A 25,844-nucleotide genomic window follows, 5' to 3' on the forward strand; every position below is an offset into this window, starting at 1 on the left:
AAATAACATATGTGTAAGCGTTGTGACCAGTGAATTTGAAGAATAAGAAAGAAAGAAAAAAAGCAAATGCTTTTATCTCTAGAAAAGTGTGGCACAGGCAGAAATTGTCTTACTCTCTCCCATTGCTCCACCTCCACTCTAAGGAGAAGCAGAGAGGAGCTTTGGTGATGAGGGGACAGGAAGGGAAGGAGGAAGACAGTTTCTACCTGGCCTAGAGATTATGTTTCAGGAAAGATATTTGTGTATTACCCTGCATTTCCCCGTCATATTTTAAAAAGTCCTACCCACCCATCCTCTTACCATCTGACCATTCTAGAAGCCAGATACATAATGATGATGCAGACTTAGCAGCCTGCTAAAAGCAGTACTGGGTACAGGTTCTGGACGTATTATTGGTAGCCTTATCATGCTCTGAAACTGTTTGCAAAGCTACCAAATATTTAAGGGAGGATGAACTGTCCAATCAGAATGAGTTGAAGTATCCTAGAACAATAATGATAATAATATCAGCTGCAGATTATAAGACTTCACTGTGTATTCCTTTTTTGATAAGTACCTTTTACCCCTTTGGTTCCTCAGAGTATTACACTGAAACATTGTGATACATGGAGAGGCTGAAAGCATAGTGAGTACACCAATTAGGAATGCATTTGGCTGCAGGTAACAAAACTCAACTTCTAAATACCAGGCAAAGTGTGAAACCCTTTTCAAATATGGTTTTTATCTTTATAGCAACCCTGCAAGATAGGTTTTTTTTTTTTAATAAGCACAGAGCAGTTAACTAACTTATCCAAGGACCAATCTTAAAATAATAGCTTTGCCTGGTATTTTTCAAATCAGTAAAAGTTATAACATTGCCTTGAGAATATCAAAACTTCTAAATCAATACAGAAAACTCAGGATTAATTTCTATGTCACCTGATGAAACGCTCAGATGGGCAAGTTCCTAAGTGGAACAGAGGCCCAGGGACAAGGTTATTGTTTAGTTAGGGGTATCCATGGGATGTGTATTTTGTAATTATTACAAGTGGATACCTGAAGGTAAAGATTGCTTAGAGGTAGGGGTGGTTGAGTACAGGGGTCACATGTCCCTTATGTGGTAGATATCATCGATTGTCTCAACAACCCTTTCCAATAGCTTTCACCCTTGCCTTCTTTTGTTATAAAGGATATAGAGCTTGAAACCTTATTTTCTAATGAGATATAAGTGGACATCTACTTAGGGTGGTTCTGGGAAAGTTTTGCTTTCTGAACATAAGAAGAGACTGTCAGCTACCATGGTCCTCTCTCCTTTCTCCCTGCCAGGAATGTAGACTCGACATATGAAGCTGCACCAGCCATCTTACAACCACAAAGACAAAAGCCTGTGCACTAACAATCATGGAGCAGAAAGAGATAAAGAGCTGGGTCTTTGATGATATCATCTGTCTCGGATTGCCTGCCTTTGAACTGCTCGCCACATGAGAAAAATGAACTCCTATTTGTTTCAGCAACCGTAAGTTGAGTTTCATGTTATTTACTGTTGAATGCATTCCCAACTGACATCCCCTCCATGGGATAAGCCTCACCTTCCCCCATAATGTTTTAATATAATAGCCTGACTAACCAAAGGAAAAAAGTATTGTACCTGTCAGAAAAATGATAGAAAGTGAAGCCTTGTAATGCATGTAATCAGCTTTGTAAATTGTGAAGCGTAAGTCATGCTTGCAAATTGTGAAACATAAGTTTCTATTTGTCTACAACAGTATAAGAATGATAAATGTATAGAAACAGACAAAAAGAAGAAGTCAACCTGTAGATTAGACTATTGTTCAGCATGTATTCATTCCTTCCCACCCTACTTCCCCAAAATTCCATGGGAGAAGTGTATTTCCCTTCCACATTGATGTTAGACTTGGCCATGTGACTTGCTATGGTCAATGGGTTGTGGGCAGAAGTGACCGCCATAGTCTAGGCCTTAAAGAGATATCAGGTGTTTCTGCTCTACACTCTTACATTTCTGTCATCACCATGAGAAGAGCATACCTCGAGTAAGCTGCTGGTCTAACGAGGATGAGAGATGTATGGAGCAGAGATGAACTGAACCCATAGCCTAGAGCCAAGCCCAGCCAAAATCTAACTGACCCCAGGATGCATGAGTAAGAAGTAAATATTTGTTACTGTACATCACTGGGTTTTTGAGGGGCCTTGTTATGCAGCGTTAGTGTGACAATAGCTAACTGATACACAACCCAGATAGCATAATCTCACAAAATAAACTACAGTTATTTTAATTTTTTAAACAAATGTTAGTGTTGTAATGACCTATAATAACATTCTAAGTGGAACCCAATTTATTAACAAATAAAAAGCCAACATTTACAAAGACATATTTTTATGCAATAAATTAAGTATTTATTTGCTTAATCCCATTACTTCAGGAATTAGGCATCTCCCTAAATTTAGCCAGTTAAAGTAGGTGTTCTGTTTTTTCCTCACCGAAACTTTAGCTTTATTCTTTCGATCTGCTTCTGTCCTTCTTCTGTTAGTTATGCTGTGATCAATAATACCTACTCTTTAAATTTTTGTTTAACTAGATCAAAGAAAGCCTCTCTTATAAAACAAACAGAAACAAACTATTGAACGGAGAAATGTTTTCTTTGCTTGAAAGTAATATTTGTTCTAAATTCTATTTGTTATCTATTATTGTGTAACAAATTACCCTAAAACTTAGAGGCTTAGAACAACAGTAAACAATAAGCAGTCTCAATACATTAGGGATTCAGGAGTGGTTTGCTGGGTGATTCTGGCTCAGGGTCTCTCATGTGGTTGCAGTCAAGATGTCATCCAGGAATGTACTTCCAGGAATGGCTTCACAGGGGCTGGAGGATCCACTTCCAAGGTGGCTTACTCAAGGCTCTTGCCATGTGGACCTTGCCCATTGGGTTGCTGAGTGTTCTCATGACACGGCAACTAGTTTTCCCAGAGCAAGAAATCTCGAAAAGCAATGTCTCTTATGACCTAATTTGAAAAATCACACTCTCTCAATTCCACAATATCCTATTGGTTACACAAGTCAGATCTGTTAAGTGTGGGAGAGGACTACACAAGGGTGTGAGTACCAGGAAGCAGGATCGTGGGGAGCCCTCTTACAGGCTGGCTACCACACTTTCTAATATACATTTTCTTTTTTCTAAAATAAATTTATTTATTTATTTTTGGCTGCGTTGGGTCTTCGTCGCTGTGCGCGGGCTTTCTCTAGTTGCGGTGAGCGGGGGCTACTCTTCGTTGCGGTGCACGGGCTTCTCATTGCGGCGTCTTCTCTTGTTGTGGAGTACGGGCTGTAGGCACGCAGGCTCAGTAGTTGTGGCGCACGGGCTTAGTTGCTCCGCGGCATGTGGGATCTTCCCGGACCACGGCTCAAACCCGTATCCCCTGCATTGGCAGGCGGATTCTTAACCACTGCGCCACCAGGGAAGCCCTCTAATATACATTTTCAATGCAGTCTCTCTCAGACTCTTCCAAGCATCTTCTCAAAATGGATTTACAGTTTAAACTCATGGTTCTCAACGCTCCTTCCTGGGGACATTCAGCAATGTCTGGAGACATTTTTGGTCTCCTGGCATCTAGTGAGTAGAAGCCAGGGGTGCTGCTAAACATCCTATGAATGCAAAGGACATTCTCCCCCCAACAAAGAATTATTCAGCACAAAATGTCAATGGTGGTAAGGCAAAGAATCGCTGCATGTAAACTATTACAGTCTGTTAAAATTTTAAACACTTTCCCCTTACAAATCCTTCAATATATCATATAAACACTGCTTTTCGTTTTCAGTCAGGTATAATCAGATTAAGCAAAATTGAGTTATTATAGTGCATGATCAAATTGCAGGTGCACAACCAAAAGGGAGTGAGCAGGAGAAATGAATTTGGCCAGGAAACACACACACACACCCCCCTCCCCAGAAGAGCTGGAGTCGAGGGAGAGCTTTCCCTTTTGTGTGATATACTTGCTGAATTTGCACAAAACAGCGCCAAATAATTGCTATTTCATTTGAGAACTCCCTGCCAACAACTAGAAACAGCCCTAGCTGGGTGACACTGTGAATCCTGAGATAGTCAACTGGGGATTTTAAAGAGAAGCAGAAGAAGAATAAGAAAGTGAATTCAGTAGTTTTATTGACAACTTAGAGCTTATAGAGCTTTTTCTATAACTCTTGACAAGTCTTCTTTGCATCCAAGGTTTGTTTGAGTGCTTAAAAGGGGCTAAGATAATACATTCACAACACAGTAGCTTGTTCTGTCAGAGACTGATCTCCTTCCTTAGAAGCCGGGGAGGAGTGATTATTAAGCAGACTGCTAGATTTGGGACAGCCTCAGGACTCTTTGTGCTCACCAACAATTAGGGAGATAAAGAAGATCAGCCTGAACTCTAATCTTCCTTGAACAAACCATGAAGAACTGAACTGGCTTCTGGGCAATGTTCAGAGCCACTGGGACAATGGGAAAAAGTCAGATTACACCAGATCCCCTAAGTGTCTCTAAGCTAGAACATGGGTAATGGTTCTTAAAAAAAGGAAAAACGTTAATGTATCTTTGCATTGAAAGTTCCACTACTTGATGAATATATATGCCTATATTCTTAAAGTTATACGATTTCATAAGTAACTATAATATATACAATACATATATTCCCTCTCTCTCTCTCTCTCTCTCTCTCTCTCTCTCTCTATATATATATATATATATATATATATATAATGATTTTTTTCTTTTCCACATGGGAAGCCATGTGAAGCATTGGGAGGGGAGGAATAAAGTAATTCTTAGAGATTGGGGAACGTACAATGAGAGGAAACCATTATCTCATTCCCCAGTTTGGCATCTGCTTCAGCAGCAGAGGTGGGGATGGGGATGGAGAGGGAGAGAGAAAGAGGTGGAGGGGGAGAGAGAGGTGTTACTTTATAAGGAAACAGGATCATTGAAGATGTGATTGAGCTAAGGATCTTGACAGTATCACTGGGCTGAAATCAAGGTGTCAGCAGGGTGAGACTCTAGGGATGGTCCATTCCTCGTCTCTTACAGCTTCTGGTGGCTGCTGGCTTCCCTGGTTTGTGGCTGTATCACTGCTATCTCGGCTTCTGTGGTCACATTACCGTCTCTTCTTTCATCTGTCAAATCTCCCTCTACCTCCCTCTGCATATGATTGCATTTAGTGTCCACCCTGACAATCCTGGATAATCTCTTCATCTCAAGATCCTTAATTTAATCACATCTGCAAAGATCTTGTTTCCATATAAGGTAATATTTACAAGGTTCCAGAGATTAGGACCTGATATATTTGGGGGGGGTGGTATTTTTCAGCCTACCACACCCAGTATCTTGTTCCACCCCTCTTCCTTCCAAGGTTCAGCCCTACACCCTATTTATACACACACACACACACCTCTTTCTCTCTCCATCTCTTCTCCTTTTCTTTCTTTTTTTTTTTTAAAGAAATTCACGTTCTTTTATTTATTTATTTATTTATTTATTTATGACTGTTGAGTCTTCGTTTCTGTGCGAGGGCTTTCTCTAGTTGCGGCAAGTGGGGACCACTCTTCATCGCGGTGCGCGGGCCTCTCACCATCGCGGCCTCTCTTGTTGCGGAGCACAGGCTCCAGACGCGCAGGCTCAGTAATTGTGGCTCACGGGCCCAGTTGCTCCGTGGCATGTGGGATCTTCCCAGACCAGGGCTCGAACCCGTGTCCCCTGCATTGGCAGGCAGATTCTCAACCACTGCGCCACCAGGGAAGCCCCTCCTTTTCTTTCTTGATAGAGCTGGATGAACCGAATCGTTAGTCTTCATTAGTCTGGCGGGCTCAGCTCTGTGTATGCATTCCACCTGTAGTGGCAGTGCTGGTGGTGGAGTAGGTTTTTGTATATTCTTCTAACGCACCAAAGAAAAGGAAGAAAAACAAAGGAGAAAGTTAACTTTCCATACTGCAAAAATGTTAAATAGTGTTATTTTGCTATGTGAAGAAATTGCATGTTATAGTCGAGAAGTTGTTATAAAAAAACGAGTACAGAGATATCTTACCAGGGAAGAGGCTAATGATCGCTGGTCCCCAAAGGTAAGCCTTGATTCAACCCTTTTGGCTGGAATTCCATAAGCCAAAATATAAATGCTTTGCAGGAGTCTAGAAGATGCTGACCCTTCTTCCCCTCACATCTGTCTGTCCAGGAGACATACTTATTTTTAGTCAGTAAAGAAACAAGGAGTTCTTTCTGAAACTTTTACTTTGAAAGTCAGAAATTAAATGTATACTATTTATCTGAGGATCAATTCTGCACTTTTCATGTGGCTCTTTAGCTATGGTTGAAAGACTTTCTATTGCTCAGTGAGTGTTATTAAATACAGAACTGACATATCCAGCCACAGGAGCAGCACTTCTGAAATCAGTGTGCTTTAGAAGTACAAGAAATGATAAAGAAAAATATTCAGCTACATAGAAATGAAGAGGAGTTCATTTCAGAAATAAAAATGTTAAAGCTAGAAGAGATCTGAAGTTATTTAGTAAACTTACTCCATTTACTGATGAGGAAACTAAACTGAGGCCCAGAAAGATAACAAGATGTGTCAGCAGCTATTGCTGCATAACAAACAACTGCAGACACTTAGCAGCTTAGAACAAGCATATATTTAGCATGCACCTCTGGGCATTTGCTGATTTGGGGTTTGGCTGATCTAGGTTTTTGTGCCTAGGGTAGTTCTGTTTCACACTTTAGGTCCTTGGGTTTGCTCCAGGTGACTCTCATTTTCCTTGTACCAGTGGGCCAACTGGAGTAGGTTTTTCTCATGGTAATGGTGAAGGCACAAGAGAGCAAGTGGATGTGCACAAAGCATTTTAAGGTCTAGATTTGGAACTGAAACACTGTTATTTCTACCCAAATGTCATTGGCCAAAGTAAGTTACATGGCCAAGCTCAAAGTTAAAGGGCAGGGAAATACTCTCTGCCCACAGTGAGGCCCTGCCAAGGGTATGGATTTAGGATGGAATGAAGAATTAGGGCCAGTCATTTAATCATCCATACAAAATTTGCCTAAGGTCAAAAAGCTACATAATGCCTCAATTAGGAGACTAGAATTCTACTACACTTCACAACTGGTTACATTTATTTGATCTAGATTTTTCTCTTTTCCATCCACATAAAAGCCATTCATAGATTTCTGTAATTATTATCTGCAGAGGCATATGACACATTGATGCATGTTAAACGTGGTACTGTTTTCATTCAGTGTCAACCCAAGTTTCTCCAGCCCATGGGTACTAAACTGGTCATATTAAAAAGAAAAGTCCAGATTTCACTGACTTTGCAAAATCCCTTTCTGGCGGCTCATGAGAGGACTTCTCATCTTCTTCCCCTTGAACACCTCAAGAATATCTGCTATTGGTGCTGCTCACTGCTACACCAGCCCCTCTGGGAGAGTGCTGATGTCCCAGGTGCCCCAGAACTAGGAACCCTTGAGTTGCCTAAGTGACGTTGTGTTCCCTTCTGTTTTATGGCTGAATAATATTTCATTATATGTGTGTGTGTGTGTGTGTGTGTGTGTGTGTGTGTGTATAAACATTTTCTTCATCTATTCATCCATCAAAGGACATTAATATTGTTTCCATGGCTTGACTCTTGTGAATAATGCTGCAATGAACATGGGAGCGCAGCTGTCTCTTCAAGATACTGATTTCCTTTCCTTTGGATATACCCAGGAGTGGGGTCAGCAGGATGTTTTAAATTTTTGAGAGAAACATGGGGCTATGCAATGTCTTTTTGACACTATGCAAGCTAATTGCTTGATGTAGTTCACAGTTTCAACATTAGATCTGCTGACATTACTTTTGATAGCATGATGTCTTTGTGAAGGTGGGAGTTCAGCAGTTGCTGTGGTAAAAAGAAAATACCAAGTGAAAGTCAGTGCAGAACAGTAAATGAGGGTGGTGGTGGCCAATCTTACTCCAAGGTTTGAGAAACTGTACAGTGTCCAACAGGTACACCCATCCCATTGGGAAGTAATTGTGGTCATTCAAGAATGAAATTCTATAATATATATATTTTATTTCCATGCATTATTTTTTTTCAGATGGCTACTTAGTTGTTAGGATACAAATATTCAATAAGTCATTTGGACTTAACTACTTAATAAATAGAGTTGTTAGGTGTTCCTTTTGGCCCAGGGGTCCCATGAAAAAATTACAGAGACACAGAGTGTTGTAAACTGAGAAAGTTTTGGGACCTTGGGTTTATTATATTTTGTCTATTAAATAGCTAATTGAAAATTGAAATTGATTAAAAATATTTGGCACATACAACTTTGTATCAGCCTACTACTTAAAAATCTCAGTGTCTTTGCATGTCTACCAAGAAAACACCAAATTTCCCAGACCATTATTGCAGCCCTTTCATGATCTTCCCCCCCACCACCCCCCACCAACATACCTTTTATTTTATTATTATTTTTTAAACATTTTATTTTTTTTAATTAAAAAAATTTATTGATTTTATTTATTTATTTTTGGCTGCATTGGGTCTTCGTTGCTGTGCGTGGGCTTTCTCTAGTTGTGGCAAGTGGGGGCTGCTCTTTGTTGCGGTGCACATACTGCTTATTGCGGTGGCTTCTCTTGTTGTGGAGCACGGGCTCTAGAAGCACAGGCTTCGATGGTTATGGCACGCAGGCTCAGTAGTTGTGGCTCACGGGCTCAAGAGCGCGGGCTCAGTAGTTGTGGTGCACGGGCTTAGTTGCTCCGCGGCATGTGGGATCTTCCCGGACCAGGGCTCGAACCCGTGTCCCCTGCCTTGGCAGGCGGATTCTTAACCACTGCGCCACAAGGGAAGTACCCCCAACGTACCTTTTAGATTTAACCTTCTATCACCATCATCTGGCTAAAAATATTCACCATTCTCAGAGTTCCGATTTGCCCTCTCTACCAACCTCTTTCCCAAAAATGTACTCTCTTTTCTGTTTATGGTATCGTACAAATTCTTTAAGAATCTTCAAAGTCCAAAGTAAATTCTGTCTCTTTCATTGAAGAAGTTTGTCTTTCTCTTCTGTCAGATGTGAGTTCTCATGCTTTGGAAATCTGTAGACATTTTATACAACTCTCGGGAGCATTTATCTCATATTTTCTCTTATTTTCTTTTCTCCCCTATTAAATGGAAGGTTCTCATATGGCAAGGACCATTTCTTATATGTGTTTATATGCACTGCAATGTTACTCCCTTGAGTGGATTAGTGGAATGGATGGGTGAATAGAAGGATGGATGCATGGGTAGATGAATGGCTGGATAATAAATTAATGGATGGTTAGAAAGATGGATGCATGGATGGAGGATGGATGAATAATAGATGGATGGGTGGATGAAGTAGTACATGGATGAGTGAGTAGATGTGTGAATAAATGTTACAGCAGTTTAAAAACCCATTTTTCCTAATATTTTAGTCCCTTATAGTCATAAATTACCCAGGGTTACCTTCAATTAACAATCCTTTTGCCATTCCATGCCTTATTAGAACTCTAACATCCCTTTTCATCATATCATAAATTAGAACAAAATTTATCCTATTCACCAATAAGATTTACTTTTTATAGTCAAATGTACACATCGGCTTCCTTATCAAATCATTTGATTTGTGTGTCCAAAAATAACTATAGTGATTATGATGTATTTTTATTATATATAATATATTTATATTATATAATCACATAAAGGCAGTGTGCTTACAGATAAAAATCAAGTCTTCCCATAAAAGATAGGAATTAGTTAATTGTATACAATGTGGTTCAAAAGACTATACTGGAGCTGACTGTGAATATCAAGCACAAAGTTAGTCAGTGATATCGCAAAAGGGAACTAGTGTTTATTGAGCATTGCTATGTGTCATTTAATGCTCACAACTACCTTGTGGGTTAGAGATTATTATTCCTATTTTATAAATGATAAAATAGAAATACATGGAGGTTGCGAATCTTGCCCAAGGTCACATGTCTCATACATGGAGGAGGTCGTATTGAGAGTTACACTATTATTACCAATTTAACGTGGCTCAGACCCATGCTCTTTGCTCCTCATCTCAGTGGGATGCATACATGGGCGCCCAGCAATAAGAACTAAGAAGAAATCACATTGTTCCTATACCAAAACTGTAAACAGAGAAAAAGTGGCATAGGTTTGTCCTCCACTCCCCAATCTGCAGACCCTTATAACAGCAATTCCAGTTTTCTACTTCACATTTCAGGGAATCAAGGAGTAGAAAGGAGAAGAGACTGAGGAGAGAGGAAAATAAAGGGAATAAAAGACAAGAGGGCCCTGGGAAATCAGCAGAATTAACTTTATCAGCAGCAGAAGCAGAGAGTCTTTCCCTCTCTTTCTCCCACCAGGCCTCTTAAGTATTAATCAGATTTAATTGCAAGTTGTTCACTTCTTAAGAAGAGATGTCTAGGAAAAGACAAGAACAGGGCCTGCTATTTCATAGCATAGTTCAATATATGGAGCTTGAGTCCTAGCCCCATTCCTTTCCAGATATGAGACTTTAACCTCTCTGTGCCTCTCACTTCTCATCTGTAAAATGGGTACAATACTATTACCTACCTCATTGTGTGGTTGTAAGGGTCAAATAGGTAATTCAGATGTAGTTCTGGTAATGAGTAGTATTCAATAGATGTCAATAGTGATGATGTATGGTAGTGGTGGTAGTGGTGATGATGCTGTGGGACAGTTCTGCCTGGGGAACTCCAGGAAGGTCTTATAGGAGTGACATTCTGGAGGAGAGAATGAAGGGGATTTAGGGCATTTCAAGCAGCATGTTTGAAAAATTATAGGGCAGCAAAAGAGCCTACCTAGAGAAGAACAAGCACTTCTGTGGGATAAATTCATTACATTCTTAATTGTATAGGAATTTCTTAAGGGGGGAATGTTACATTAAGAATCACCTTCATGGAAGAGACTGTAGAAAGCACAGTGTTGTATCTTAGCACTGAGAGATCTTACACGTAAGAAAGACAAGAGAGAGGAGCAAAGGCAGTATTCAGAACACTGACTCCTAAATTTGATTATTTTCTTCCACTTACAATGTTGGAAGTATCAAAGAAGTCGACTTGGTTCCTGTTCCCGGTGGGTCCTCCCCAGAAAGCAGGCAATGAAACAGCATTAGGTGAAGAAGAGATGTGCTGGGGAGGTAACACCTGTGAAAGATACAAGGGGAAGGAAAGATACAAGGGGAGAGCCTCAGACCATGACGCAGCTCCAAAAAAGTCTTCACCAACCCAGTGGGAAGCTCTGGGGCAAAGATTGCCTATTAGAAGAGTCCCTCACTGGGCAGAAATGACCAGGTCTTAGTGTTCCCGCCATGCTGGGTCTTTGGCTGGGGGCTGCTGAGAAGAGCATGGCCTCAGCTCAAAAGTTAAGGGGGATCTTGAAGCCACTTATCAACTGGAATTTCTTAGCTAACTGTATTCCTTGTAGCTGAACAAGGAAGATCTGAGAAATGGATCTCTGTATATGCATTGTTCCTCTGATGAAGTGTCTCCTAAGAGAGCACCGTGGATGGGAGGTGGAAGAAGAGAAGTCAGTAAGCTCCCAGAAGACCTAGTTTCTGACCCCCACTCAACATTAGTTTACTGTGACAGTCTGTTAATTTTTGGGGGTCTCAATTTTCTCAGCTAGGAAGGTGTGGGGATTCTGGTTGAAATCTAGAGTATATTTGATTCTAGATAGCAAGAATTCTTATTCAGAAATCCCATGGAATGAGAATGGTATTAAGAACATGGATTGCCTGAATTTGAAAGCTGACTTTAGCTGTGACTAATTGTGTAATCTTGGGTGAATTATAAAATCTCTCTGGACCTTGGTTTCCTCATCTTTAAAATGGGACTAATACTAGTACCTACCTAATAGGGTTGAAAATCCAAAGAGAAGAGAGCGTTTAGAATAGCGCCTGGCACATGGTGAATGAATCCTCAGCAAATACCAGTTGTAATTCCCATTCCCTGCCTATACATGTTCTTGAAAGGACCCAGACCTTAGAGTGAGAATTTTAGGGGCGAATGGGTCCAGGTTAGGCCCAGCAGCAGCTAAGTCTAAGGAAAAACTTTAGCCCTGCTTTTTGTATCTCCTCATTTCTGAGAAAGGGTAGAAAGTGCTTTTCTTCCAGAGCACAGTTTGTGATGCTTCTGGATTGCCTAGTAACAAAAGCTTCTCCTCACTCTTTCTGGTCCGACTGTTTTCAACTCAACAATTTTTTTTTTAATTGAAGATTTTTAAAAATTATTAACTGAATTCTGCTCCCCTGACCATTTGAAGTCACTGCATCTCAAACAAAATACTTCAGAAGCCCGTAAACATCATCGTTTGTTCTAACCTGCTCAAAGTTATTAACTGTCTATTCTTTTATTTTTTGGATGCTTGGCAACCAGGCTGTCTTTGCTGTAGACATAATGAGACATCCCTCTTAAGTCAGCTTTGCAGCCGGGGGGTTGGTGGTGGCAAGGGAGGCCGGGTCAATCTCTTCTCAAAGGCAGGGTTCCCACACTTTCAGACCTTTGATTAAAGCAAGAGAATGTGCTTGGGTAATTGATTCCAATAGTACAAAACCCAAAGAGCAAGACTATTGTCAATCATAATCATCAAAAAGAGAGGTTACACATGAGGGAAGAGGAGTGGATGTTGTTGAATGACTGGAGTGAGGTCTTTCTCATCCCAGCAGTATAGTTGAAGCTGTTCGTTTTGAAAGGTGGTGTCCTTACTGTTGGCAAAGCGATGCAGAAGTGGAATTAGGACTATTAGAGGAGTAGGATATGTGAGAGTGGAATGGAAAACGATGCATCAAGCCTTGCTCTGAGCCCATGAGTAGCCTCTTTGCCAGGAGATCAGAAATGGAGGCGTGTTCACTGTTGTTAAGAGTCACTCTGAAGCCTAGCAGTGTTTTCAGCAAAATGATGCATAATTTGCTCATGTTTCCATGAGGATGTTTCATCTTGTTTACTGAAAGAGGAAGCACAGTTGAGGTCCTGTCACCATTACAAACCAGTGAGTTTCTTCTTCTGTCTATTCTACATCTTAAATTACTTTGGTATTAAAGAAATGTGACTGTAGACATGAAACAGGAACTAAGCATCCTATTTATTTCCCTAGAGGCAAAAACCCAAAAAAACAGAAAAACAAAAAACACAGGACACCATTGCCGAGGAAGAAGTAGAAACCACAGTTTCTGCTGGACTCTCTGTGGTTTTCTTCCACTAGTTTTTCAGCTCCCTAATTATCCCTAGTTTCTACTTCCTTGTGTTTCAGCATTTCCCCTCTTTCCTATTTGTCTGTTTCACCTCCCAGAAGAACTCTGAGGCATGACTGTCTCTCTGCTGCTACCTTTTGTCCCCTGAGGGGCGTGTGGTCTAGTGGTTAAGCACCCAGTTACCGGAACACACTTATTAACTGTGTAAATTTAGGCCAGTTGCTTCCCCTCCCTATACCTCATTTCCTCATCTGTAAAAGAGATGTTAATAGTCCTATATTATAGGGTGGCTGTAAGGACTCCATGAGGGAACACGTATAAAACATCTGGAGTCAATGTTAGTTCTTTCTATTATTTTATCCTTTGTCCTCGCCCCTTCCCATAGATCCTGTACTATTCATTATCTGGCAATTTACAAGAAAAGGATGAGAAAACTTGCTAAGAGAAATAGAAAGGTAAATGCTGGTAGTAGATTTCAAGCAGGGGGAAAATGGAGTGTTTAGTTGTCGTTGAAGTATAAGAAGGCCCTTTCTAGAATTTTAGCATAAGGGTCTAAAACAATCATTTGAGCCTATACAACTCATACGGGAAAATAGGGATATAGGCAAAGCCACTTCTAGTTTTTTGAACTCCTTGATAAAGAGCCTGGGTTAGGACACCTAGTCTTAAAAAGGAATTTGGTCTAAAAATTGGTCTCACATTTTTGAGTTCTGTAGGACACAAGCAGAATTTAAAATACACTAATGTGGCCATGGAGAGGAACGAGAAAGGATATGAGAGAGAGAGAGGGACGGGGTAGTAAAAAAAAACCAAATCAGTCCATTTCCCCACTGCATCTAAGAGGCATTTTCCTAAGCTGAGAATCCAACAGCCACTCTGAAATCAGTCCCATCCCAAATCATGTGTGCTCCATGCCACTTCAATCTCGGGTCTCCAGATTGATGTGGAATAGAGGAAATGCATATCTGAATCGCCAGAGTGATGCTGCTAGCCTTCTAGGAAGCTCCACTCTATGCCAAGTTCTCAAAGATACATGTGTAGTTACTTGTTTGGCATTATTTTTCATGTTAATAATAAATTACATTTTTGATACTATTTAATTTAGTGGAGAATTTAAAACATATGCAAAATAGATGCATTACATGAATCCCCACATTCCCTCACCTTTCTTCAACAGTTAACCTACTTGGCCAATCCTGTTTCATTTTTGCCCCTACTCACTTCTCCACTTTACATGATTTGGAAATCCTGGCTGTCACATCATTTCACCCATAACTATTTCAGTAAGTTTCTCTGAAACAAAGGTTGGCAAACTCTGGCCCATGGATCAACCTCCTGTTTTACAAATAAAGTTTATTGGAACACAGCCACGCCCATTCCTTAACCTAATTTCTATTGGCTGCTTTCCCAGAGACCCTATAGTCCACAAAGCCTAAAATATTTACTATTTGGCCCTTTTAGAAAAAGTTGGCTGCCCCTGGTCTAAAAGATAAGGACTTTTAAAAACATAACTACAATACCATGATCACACCTCAGAAATTAACAATATACACAGTAACTTAAAATTGTTTAGGAATCTATACCTTTTAAATGTCTTCATGTTTGTTATCTCATTTGAATCTCACAACAGCTCTCTGAGATAAAGACGGAAAACCTTAATGCCATGTAAATCTTTTTTATATATTGAAGAAAAGTATAAGCGCAGAGAATTTAAAAGTGACTTTATCGGGCTTCCCTGGTGGCACAGTGGTTGAGAATCTGCCTGCCAATGCAGGGGACACGGGTTCGAGCCCTGGTCTGGGAAGATCCCACATGCTGCGGAGCAACTAGGCCCGTGAGCCACAATTACTGAGCCTGTGCATCTGGAGCCCGTGCTCCGCAACAAGAGAGGCCGCGATAGTGAGAGGCCCGCGCACCGCGATGAAGAGTGGCCCCCACTTGCCGCAACTAGAGAAAGCCCTCGCACAGAAACGAAGACCCAACACAGCCATAAATAAATAAAAATAAATTAATTAATTAAAAAAACAAAGAAGTTACATTGCTAGCTTAAGAAGAAAGAAAGAAAAAAAAAGTGACTTTATCAAAGGTAGGCAGCTAATAAGCAATTTGAGTAAGACCTTGTCTCTGATATATTGTGTTAAGACCAGGGGAAGCTTGAATTCTGCAGTATGTGAATGATAAATTCCCCGTGTATTTCTCAGTTGTTCCATTTTGAGAGTATTTGACTTGAAGAACCTAGTATGGGATATATATTTCAGACATGACTTGGAGTTCATTTGAGGTGAGCCTCCTTCAAGCAGTAAAAATAACGGAGTTTTGATATTGAGTGAGAGTTCCCATGGAACCACTCTGAGTTTGAAGTGCTATAGTGGCATCTAGAGAAAAATCTATGGGTAATCCTGTTTCCTAGCATCTTCCTTAGAGAAGAACATGGTGTATTATTTCACAGGCCAAAGAAAAAGGGTGAAATGTGAGGTGTGGAGATTCGCTTTAGCTACACGAGCACTCAGAGTCGGGGGGTACATCCCAGCTTTTTTGGTCCCATAAAGCTGGCTGGATATAAAATAAAAGCCAGACTTTCTGATGAGAAGCCTGATGGCATTTTTATTGGTTTGCCTATGAGATTATACTTCACCTTTGAGAAGAAAATTCAAGAGAGCATATCAAAGTGGGAAATGGTCACAGAAAGTCCAATCGGACTTCAGAAAGTATAAGAAAATTAGTTTCCATTTTCACATGACCTAAAACTCTCTATACAATTAAATGTCATCACCAAAACAGTGTCCAGATTCTTTAAACAGAAAGCTTGCTTATGTTTATAAACTTGCTTTCTTTAAAGAAATTGCAAATGTTGTCCTAGTTAGGCAATTATCTCCTTGAGGGTAGGGACCATTGCTTGTTAATTTTTGTATTTCCAGGGTCTAGAACTGGGTCTGGTAGGGAATGACACTTAATATAAGTAATTTTGAATGGTTACATAATGTCAACATCATTACTTTGGGTGTGAATACAATCATATTTCTGGTAATTAAAAGGAATCTATCCCCCCTAAATAATAACTTTACAGTGGAGAATCCTGGCCTACACAGCCTTAACAAAGTGTTCAAGATTAACATGGCCACTGATAAATCATATGGATATCATGTACTCTGTGTTGGCTGAGTAATAGCCCCCAGTGATATCCAGGTCCTGATCCCTGGAACCTGTGACTATGTTATATGGCAAACCTTATGTGGCGGGACTTCCCTGGTGGCGCAGTGGTTAAGAATCTGCCTGCCAATGTAGGGGATACGGGTTCGATCCCTGGTCCGGGAAGATCCCACGTGCTGCGGAGCAACTAAGCCCGCGCGCCACTACTACTGAAGCCCGCATTCTGAAACTACTGAAGCCCGCACACCTAGAGCCCGTGCTCCGCAACAAGAGAAGCCACCGCAGTGAGAAGCCCACGCACCACAACAAAGAGTAGCCCCCGCTCGCTGCAACTAGAGAAAGCCTTCACGCAGCAACAAAGACCCATCGCAGCCAAAAATAAATAAATAAATAAATTTATTAAAAAATAATAAAATTACTATTAAAAACAAACAAAAAACCTTATGTGGCAAAGGGCACTTTGCAGATGCAGTCAAGATGGGGAGATTATTCTAGGTTATCTGGGTGGGCTCAGTGTAATCACAAGAGTCCTTATAAGAGGGAGGCAAAGAAAGATTTGCCTGTGGAAGAAGAGGAGGCAATGTGATGACATAAGCAGAGACTGGAGTGATGTGGCCACCAGCCAAGGAATGATGGGGGCCTCTAGAGCCTTCAGAAGGAACCAGGCCTGCCAACAGCTTGATTTTAGCCTGTAAAACTTATTTCAGACTTTCATCCTTCAGATTGTAAAAGAATAAATTTCTGTTTTAAGCCACTAAATTCATAGTAATTTATTATAGTAGCAACTAATACATACTCCCTGATATGATGTGATGAGAAGAGCACCTCACCTCTATGGTTTTCTACCCCAAATTCACATCTCCAGTCTCACAATGAAAAGATGTCAGACAAACCCAAATGGAGGGATATTCTACAAAATTCCCGACCAGTACTCTTCAAAGGTGTCAAGGTCACGAAAAACAGGAATGTCTGAGAAACTGTCACAGATAAGAGGAGACTAAGGAATCATGATGCGTAAATGCAGTGTGGTATCTCGGATTGGATAATGGAACAGAAAATGACTGGTAGAAAACCTGGTGAAATCTGAATAAAGTCCATAGTTTAGATGATAGTCTTGTGCCCATGCTAATTTCTTAGTTTTATAGATGCTAACAATAGAGGAAGCTGGGAGAAGGGTATATGGGAACTCTTTGTAGTATGGTGGCAACTTTTCTATAAACCTTAAGTTATTTCAAAATAAAATGTTTAAAAAGGAATTCATCCCAGCAACATGTTGTCTTGTCAGACATCTATTAGTAGAGGTATAGACATAATACAGGGGATGTGTTTCAGGGGGGCCTGGGGTCTCACTGATCGGATTCTTCCAGGAGAGAAGAAGAGCTGGAAAGAGAGATGGCTGAGGGCAGAGGGGAAGGTGCCACTTTATGTTGCCTTAGGTGCCACTGGGTGATACTAATGCCTCAAGTTGTCCTGAAGCATAGGCCAAGGGAAAATGCTCTGTATTTTATGGATGGGGAATCCATGGCACAGAACAGTTCAGTGGCAAATAATGTTCACTGAATTGACTTGACTTGCCCAAGCTCACTGACCAGATGGGGAAATGGGATATAAATAGTCTAATTTTCAGGTACATGGTGGCCAGGCAAGAAAGTTCAGCTCATTTATAATTTTTTTAAAATACACATATTTTATCCAGATAAGAAACTCTGGTGGTACTGAATAACAAATGGATTTCGGTCTCTGTAACTTTTCTAGATTTGACCACACTTTCCTTCACACTCTAACCACTCAAGGTTCAACCTGGTTTATAGCACTTGCCTTTTCTGGTATTTCTTTTCTGTTTTATTTTGTCGTTTTGGTGGTTCCCCCCACCCTTCATCCATTCTACTTACCAGGTGTTCCACAGCTATCACTGCATAACAAATTACCATAAAGCAGTGGATTAAAACCAGAAACATTTATTAACTCACAGTGTCTGTGGGTGAGAAATTCGAGAGTGTTTTGACTGGATGGTTCTGGCTTAGAGTATCTCTTGAGATCGTGGTCAAGATGTTGGCTGGGGCTGCAGTCATCTGAAGGCTTGACTGGGGCTGAAGGATCCATTTCCAAGATGACTTACTCACAGAGCTGTGGACGGGAGGCCTCAGTTCCTCAGCCTGTGGATTTGTCCATAGGGTCACTTGAGTGTCCTCACAATATGGCGGCTGACTTCCTTCAGAGCAGGTAATCTAAGAGACAGTGCACGGAGGGAGCTGCAATGTCCTTTGTCATCTAATCTTGGAAGTTACACACTATCACTGCTGCTTCATTCTGTTTGTTGGAAGCCAGTCACTGAATGCAGCTCATATCCAAGGGGAGGAAAATTTATCTCCACCTCTTGAAGGAAAGAGTACCAAGAACTGGTGGAATATGTTAAAACCGCCATGCGAGGTGTTCTGTCAGCCTCGGGTCTGACTGAGAGTCTGGTCTTCCACTCCAGGCCTTCTCTGGGCATCGACCTGTCCTTCTGCAGCTTTGTGTGGCACAAAATGAAACTTGACTCTTTCTTTCAGAAGACTCCCCCCATCTCTCCTGAGTTTCCAAGCACCATGAAAGTCACAGAATGTTAAGAAAAAAGAAGGGAACTTGAAGTGATCCCAGCATTACAGGATCTGGATACAGTCATCCGTCTCTTTTGTTCCTGCTGCAGTGCTAAAATTTGACATCTCTGATTCTTCTCAAGCAAAGGTTGCTGCAATCTTTTCAGCAGCTTCTCCATGGTGCTGCCACAAATGTAATATTGCAATCATGTTTGGTACCCACTGATTTTCAGCACATGACCTTTTCCTCAAAGCCTAACTTCACTTGATTCTTGGTGATTTCTCTGTACAGTTAAACTATTGTCATTCATCATCCTAGTTCCCAGCCAGTCCTCTTAATTATTTACCTCTCCGCCTCCAGACTTCAGCTGTCATTTCCGTTGACTTCCTTCCTTTCCCTTGTTCATATCGTGAGCTCGATATGCCTGAAACCAGATTCAGCATTTCCCTCCAGAGTGGCTTCCCTCTTGTTCTTGCTGTTTATACTGAGTCACAAGCCTAAAAAATTTCACCATCTTGGGCTTCTCCATTGCCTGTGTTCCCTACATTTGTAATGGGATTCTGGCCCCTGTCTTGTGGCAAAAACAGCTTGCCTGCCATGCAGTCTGGGACAACTCCCAGCCATTATCAGGGGGATATCAAAAACCCCAAATGACGGATTCTTCAGTCAGCTTCCAGTTGGTCCAGTTGCTGGTTTCATTCTGAACTTGAGATCCTAGTTTCCTGTCTGTTCCCAGTTCCTGCCCTGGTTTCTTAACCTTTTCTGCCAGAGCTCCCTAACGCCTAGAGCAGTACTTTTCAAACTTTAACGTGCACATGAATCCCTGGGGAGCTTGTTAAAATGCAAATTATGATTAAGGAGATCTGGGGTGGTGCCTGCGTTTCTGCATTTCTCACAAGCTCTACGGTGATACCCAAGCTGCTGGCTCAAGGACCACACTTTGGGTATCAAGGGCCCGTAGCAATAATCTCCTAAATGTACTTCCTTGCTCACCCTCTCCCTCCGCAGAGGGCAGGCACAAGGACTGTGATGTTGCCGTGATCTCTGGGTCACACACTGCCTGCATCACTGTTCCCAGCGTAGCAGAGGGCTGGAATCCCTTCGGGACCTCATGAAAAATAGTGATTCTTGGGTTCCATCCCTGGAGATCTCATTCAGTAGGTCTGGGGTATGGCCTCAGAATCTGTATTTTTAAGAAGCACTCCAGGCAATCTTGAGTTTTTTTGAAGAACCAGTGTTTTATAGACTGAAGTCCAACCAGAGACCTTAAATGTAAAGTCTTCCCCAGCAGATCCAATCTCCTTTTTCTCATTTATTACTCTCCTCTACAGCTTTGTTCCAGACTATCTCACAGACAGACCCAAAGCATCCCCTTCTCTTTACTCTGGTTCCACCTACAAATTCTACCCACTCTATAATTAATTTATCTTTTCTGTGTATGTTCATTGTCAGTCTACCAAGAATGCCAGCTGCTGGAAGACACAGTGCCATGCACATAGCTGGTGGGCAGAGACTTTGTCTTTACTCTCTTTGGTCCTGTTGAGTCCACCCATCCTCCCAAATTCTACCAAGTGACTGTGCCCCACCCCCATATTAAAAAAAAAAAATCCAATTTTCTGGAAGAATGGAAAATGTGACTCTCTTGACTGAAATAGAAGTGACGCTCCTGCCCCGACACATAAGAAAGGATGCTGAGTCACACTCCAATTCTATTCAGAAACTGGAGTCCCTGAGGACGGGGACTTTGTATTATGTTTGTTCTATGTCATTTTCATAAATCAAAGGCATCTCATGCTCACCATTAAATAAAAAGCTAAGCAAATGTCTAAGTATGTTTGGTGATCTGCTGGAAGGTGACACATAGTGGTAGGGGTGGAAAGAGTCATTACAGCTAATTAGTTGAAATGACATCAAAATTCTCTAATTAGCTTTTTAAAACATCCTTGCTCCCAGAAAATATTAGGTGTTGAACCTCAATATATCCTCACTCCTAAAATACCATCAGAACAGTCTATAGTGTTGTGGGACACCTAACACCAACAACAGCCATGAGGAATCACGGCTAACTCTCGGCATCAGTGTAACTTACACGGGAAGAAACACTAACAGCCCAGTTGGATTTAAGAGGTGTGGTTGACTCAGCACACGGGGGTGTCTAAAGAAATGAAGGGAAACAACAAAACAACATCTGGGAGTCCTCTTTGTGAACCAAAAACATGCCCTTCAGACCAAACTTCTTAACAAGAATACAAGATCCATCACAATTTCACCCAAACCTGCCTCAGGCTGCTCTTCACACTGCTCTTTCCCTGCCCCCTCTCTTCCAATCTGGATGCCCTTTCTGGGCTTGAAGCTGTTCCCTGCTCAATGCCATGCTCTTTCCGTTAAGCCTCCATCCTAGGTGCATACTATTTTCTCTGTTCAAAGGGTTCTGCCAAACAGCCTTTAAGATCAAATGTCGGGACTTCCCTGGTGGTCCAGTGGTGAAGAGTCCGCCTTGCAATTCAGGGAACACGAGTTCGATCCCTGGTCAGAGAACTGGGATCTCACATGCCGGGGGGCAACTGGGCCCGTGTGCTGCGGCTGCTGAGTTCGCGCGCCTCAACTAGTGCCCGCGTGCCACAGACTACAGAGCCCACGCGCTCTGGAGCCTGCACGCCACAACTAGAGAAGAGAAAACCCGCTCGCCACAACTAGAGAGAAGCTCGCGCGCCTCAACGAAGATCCCGCGTGCAGCAACTAAGACCTGATGCAGCCAAAAATAAATAAATAAATAAATAAATCTTTAAAAAAAAAAAAAAGATCAAATGTCACCTTCTCTGGAGAAAAGGGAGGGGATGGGGTCTAAATGCTGCGACTTTTTTTTTTTTAAAGAAGCCAGTTTATTTCTATTTAAACAATACTCAAGGAACTTTCAGAAGGTTAAAAGGCCCAAAGATGCCCGGGTTTAATATAATAATATAGCCAGGTTCTGGCTTTTGCTACCTCTGTTTCAAAATGCTCAGGACTACCCTGGGCACTTCAATGCCTCACTAATTCTTCTAGTCCAAGAGTGGTGAATTTCTCTGAGTTTTGGCATAATTCCTACAAGGCTGTCCCTCCAGTAATGACAACAAAAACAACGCCAGAAGCAATGATTGTCATTGAGAGGAAGAAAGGTAAATGATCAGAGAAGAAAGCCACCACAGCAATTTCAAGAAGCAGAATTATGAATACGGTATAGAACGAACAGAAGCATTTGCAGAATCTGTGTGAAAACCCTTCTTGGCATTATTCTTTGAAACCAGGTCCTCTGACTCTAAGCTTGAGTAGTTGGGATCATGACGGGTCTTATAATAACATGTATCTTCATGTTATTTTTCTCAGGCTCTTACACAGTGCCTGGAAACTGGCAGGTATTTGATAAATGTCTTTCAAGTAAATGGAGGACTGGCTGCTATGATAGAACTTTTAGCCTATTGATCTGAGGTCAGTCGCTCTTCTGACTTTACTGGGCTTTTCCAAAGTAAAATCACAAAAATAGTCTCTTTCAATCACAACAATAATAATAGGTTTAATAATAGCAGCTGATTATTACTTGAGCACTTACTATGTGCCAAATACTATGAAGTCTTAACACGGGTAATTTCATTTAACTTCACGAATTATCCCCGCTTTACAGATGAGGAGCTTGAGGCTTAAGACACCAAGTAACTTGCCAAGGTAATGAATGAGGGAGCCAGGACTTAAGTACGGGGTCCATGTACAGCATTATTAAGCTCTACTGCCTGTAACTCATCAACACCACTAGGCTTGTGGTTACTGACTCATTACTGGTGCTACTGATCACCACTGAGCAGCTCTTCCCCCTCCAGGCCTGTAACATTAGAGTCTCTACTGCTGGTTGAGAGGAGCACAAGCCCTTGGGTTTATGGAAGAAGCATGGCAGCCGCCTCAGTGTTGTAAGCTGCCGTTGGAAATTTCCATGACAACACACTTGGTGGGCCCTGGCATGGTGATGAGTGCAAGCTTCTTTATTCCTTATGAATCCTGAAAAACCAAACTTTCAGTGGCAGCGCCTGCTAGTAACTGGCTTCCTGTGATGTATCTGGAAGAGCTTGAAGAGCTTCACGTTAAGTCTTGAAGATTCACCCTTGTAGTGTATTTATACATTTTTGCTAAAGGTCTAAGCTTAAATCTAATAGTACCTCCTCAGTAAAGCCTTTCCTGGCACCTGTCAACTCTAAGTTATTCTTTCCACTCCCCAATTCCTTGGTATTCTATCCGTAACTCCTTTACAGTTCATTTCCCACTCAGAGCTTACGAGGAAATTTGCTATAAAACGCAGCAAACATTAATTAAAAATTGCAAATAGCTGCACCAGAATGCCAATTCATGGACCTTTTAGATCCAATGAGAAAATTCTTCTGGAAAAGACTACTTATCTGTGAGAGTTAGAACACAGCTGGCTTCTGATTTTATTTCTCTCTGGTAAAGGGAAAAAGAATGGCCTGGCAGATCTACAGGACAGAGAGTGTGTGCATTCTGCTTTCTGCTTTCTGCTGTTCCCAGATGTCAGGTGCTGAAGGTTTAAGGCAGGAGTCCTGTGCCTATTTGCCCTCAGTAGCAGTCCCTGTTCAAATAGGCAGTGGGAAGGCTGAGTGGGCCCACTCACATGTGGATGCCTTGCTCATCTGTGTGCAATTTAATTCAGGGACAGACCTCATTTTATAGCAACCTTAACATGTCATTCTAATGTATTGGAAAAGATGAGAAAATGGGATGTGAGTCTGGATTTGGAGCCTAGTATCAGAAAGATTTCCAATGCTTTGCAGAGTGCTGTGTCTGAAAAAGAGAAGCCCAAATTATCTGCTAGGACCCGCAGACTGCTGGGCGAGTCTCATCTGGGCAGAGCAGGCAGCCGGGCAGTGACTGAAGTGTCCAGCAGGGGGCTGGCACTCTCTGCCTGTAAGTAGCCCTGTTCTTTTTCAGAGCCTCAGCTCAGCAGAGCTGCCGTTTGCCGGTGAAGCCGGTGACGTGCAAAGCGTTCCTGCCTATAGCATTTCAGGCTTTCTCGGTGCAGTTTTTTTCTACCCTCTTTAAACCTTCAGGTTCTAAATATCGGGAAAGACGGGAAATGCCGTGTGAAAATAGCAGGCCAAAAGTTCTTAGTAAACTGCAGCCAGGGAGACTCAGACTACTAGAATGGAGGTAGAAGGAGTTGGTACAGAGTGGGTTTGATTCTAAGCCCTTCAGGAGCTGAGTTTTTGTGGGTGTTTTGTTGTTAACTTACTGAATTTAGAGATGTATTGCGTTGGTCACGTAAAGACCAGAGCAGCACCAGCATCAAAATAGTGACAATTTTGAATGCCATAGTCTCTATGTACTCAGAGTATTTTTATTAAAGAAGATAAAGAGCCCAGCATAGATTTTATCATCATCTTCACCAAACTGCAAAGTCAAAAGTTAAACAACAGCATCTAAGGGCACTTTTTAGGTGGGAAAGAATCTAGAGGATGGCTCTGAATGACTGTTTGCTTCTAAACTTGGAAGTGGACCATTTCGTACACTGCAACATCTCTAATCACAGTGTGGATCTCCCCATGAACGACGACTGGTTCCACCCGGGGGTCCTGTATGTCATCCCTGCAATTTATGGGGTCATCATTCTGATAGGCCTCGTTGGCAACATCACCCTGATCAAGATCTTCTGTACCGTGAAGTCCATGCGAAATGTACCGAACCTATTCATCTCCAGCCTGGCTTTGGGAGACCTGCTCCTCCTGGTAACCTGTGCGCCCGTAGATGCCAGCAGGTACCTGGCCGACAGATGGCTGTTTGGCAGGATTGGTTGCAAACTGATCCCTTTTATCCAGCTTACCTCAGTAGGGGTGTCTGTCTTCACACTCACAGCTCTCTCAGCAGACAGGTAAGTCCTGGAGGACAGCGACCTTCTCTCTGAGGGTGGTAGATGCCTCGGTAAATGAGCTACCACATCGGGACAAATGGGGCTGTTTGTGCACAGGGAAGTTTCACTCAAACTCCAATTCCCTTCCAGGCATGTTTCTGTTCTAGGGACTACTTCTTGAGTTTGACATAATGGTTTCAGAAAGAAAAGTCAGTGGATGGGGGGTGGGGAGAGAAAAGATCTCTGAGTATAAGATTGAGGTGCATTTTCTGGAGACAGCTGATTTAGCCTTGCCTCTTCCTAACTTCTCACTCCCTGCAAAATTAATTGACTGGTGAGAAAAAAAAAAAAAAATCACACCTAATAGAGTTTAAACCCCAGGTAAATGTTTCTTGGAAGCAATTCAAAGTCTTCAGAGAACAGAAAAGTCCCACTGCATTTCTTCTTCAAATATTCTTTCAGAAATAACCAAGAGGAGAAAATAAGCAGCATTTCCTTGAAATCCATTCTCTTCAGACAGTTTAACTTTTCTCACAGCTGATGTTGTATTTGGTTCTCTGGAACTGAACAGTTTGTGTGCTGGTTTTTCTAAGTATCTCTTAGGTGAAATCAAGCATTATTTGGATTTTTTCTTTCCTTGAGAAAGCTCCATTCAAGGTTGATTTCAAATTTTAGTATCTTTATTGATGTACTTCCATATACAATACTTTTAGGGTTTTTTTTTTGGGCGGGGGGAGGGAGTCCAGTACAGTGTTTTATTCTGGGAAGTATACATATTTGTGAACTGCATTTCTTGTGTGAACATATTGCTTAAAAATTCACATTTATTCATTCTTAAACATTCATATTCATTCTTTGAGCATTTATCAGGTGTCTATCATGTAAAAAACACTTCCTTGAAATAACCAGTCAGGAAATATCTGCAGATTGTTCACATAAATTGCTGAGCATGTCTTATGTACTTCTGGGCTCTAGAACTGGACACA

The 25,844-nt window shown here is 41.6% G+C and overlaps 1 protein-coding gene across 1 annotated transcript in view; it reads left to right on the top strand.

Annotated features, from left to right (window-relative positions):
• GRPR (gastrin releasing peptide receptor) overlaps nt 1–25,844 on the top strand; it is a 278,270-nt gene that overhangs the window by 216,278 nt on the left and 36,148 nt on the right. Inside the window, exon 3 of the mRNA XM_082447338.1 lies at nt 1,306–24,879. Within this exon, the coding sequence (XP_082303464.1) occupies nt 24,467–24,879 (413 nt within the window). The 5' untranslated portion in view covers nt 1,306–24,466. The remainder of the gene's footprint in view (nt 1–1,305; nt 24,880–25,844) is intronic.

Source organism: Balaenoptera physalus (assembly GCF_965194825.1).
Source record: "Balaenoptera physalus genome assembly, chromosome: X".
Taxonomy (NCBI): Eukaryota; Metazoa; Chordata; class Mammalia; order Artiodactyla; family Balaenopteridae; genus Balaenoptera; species Balaenoptera physalus.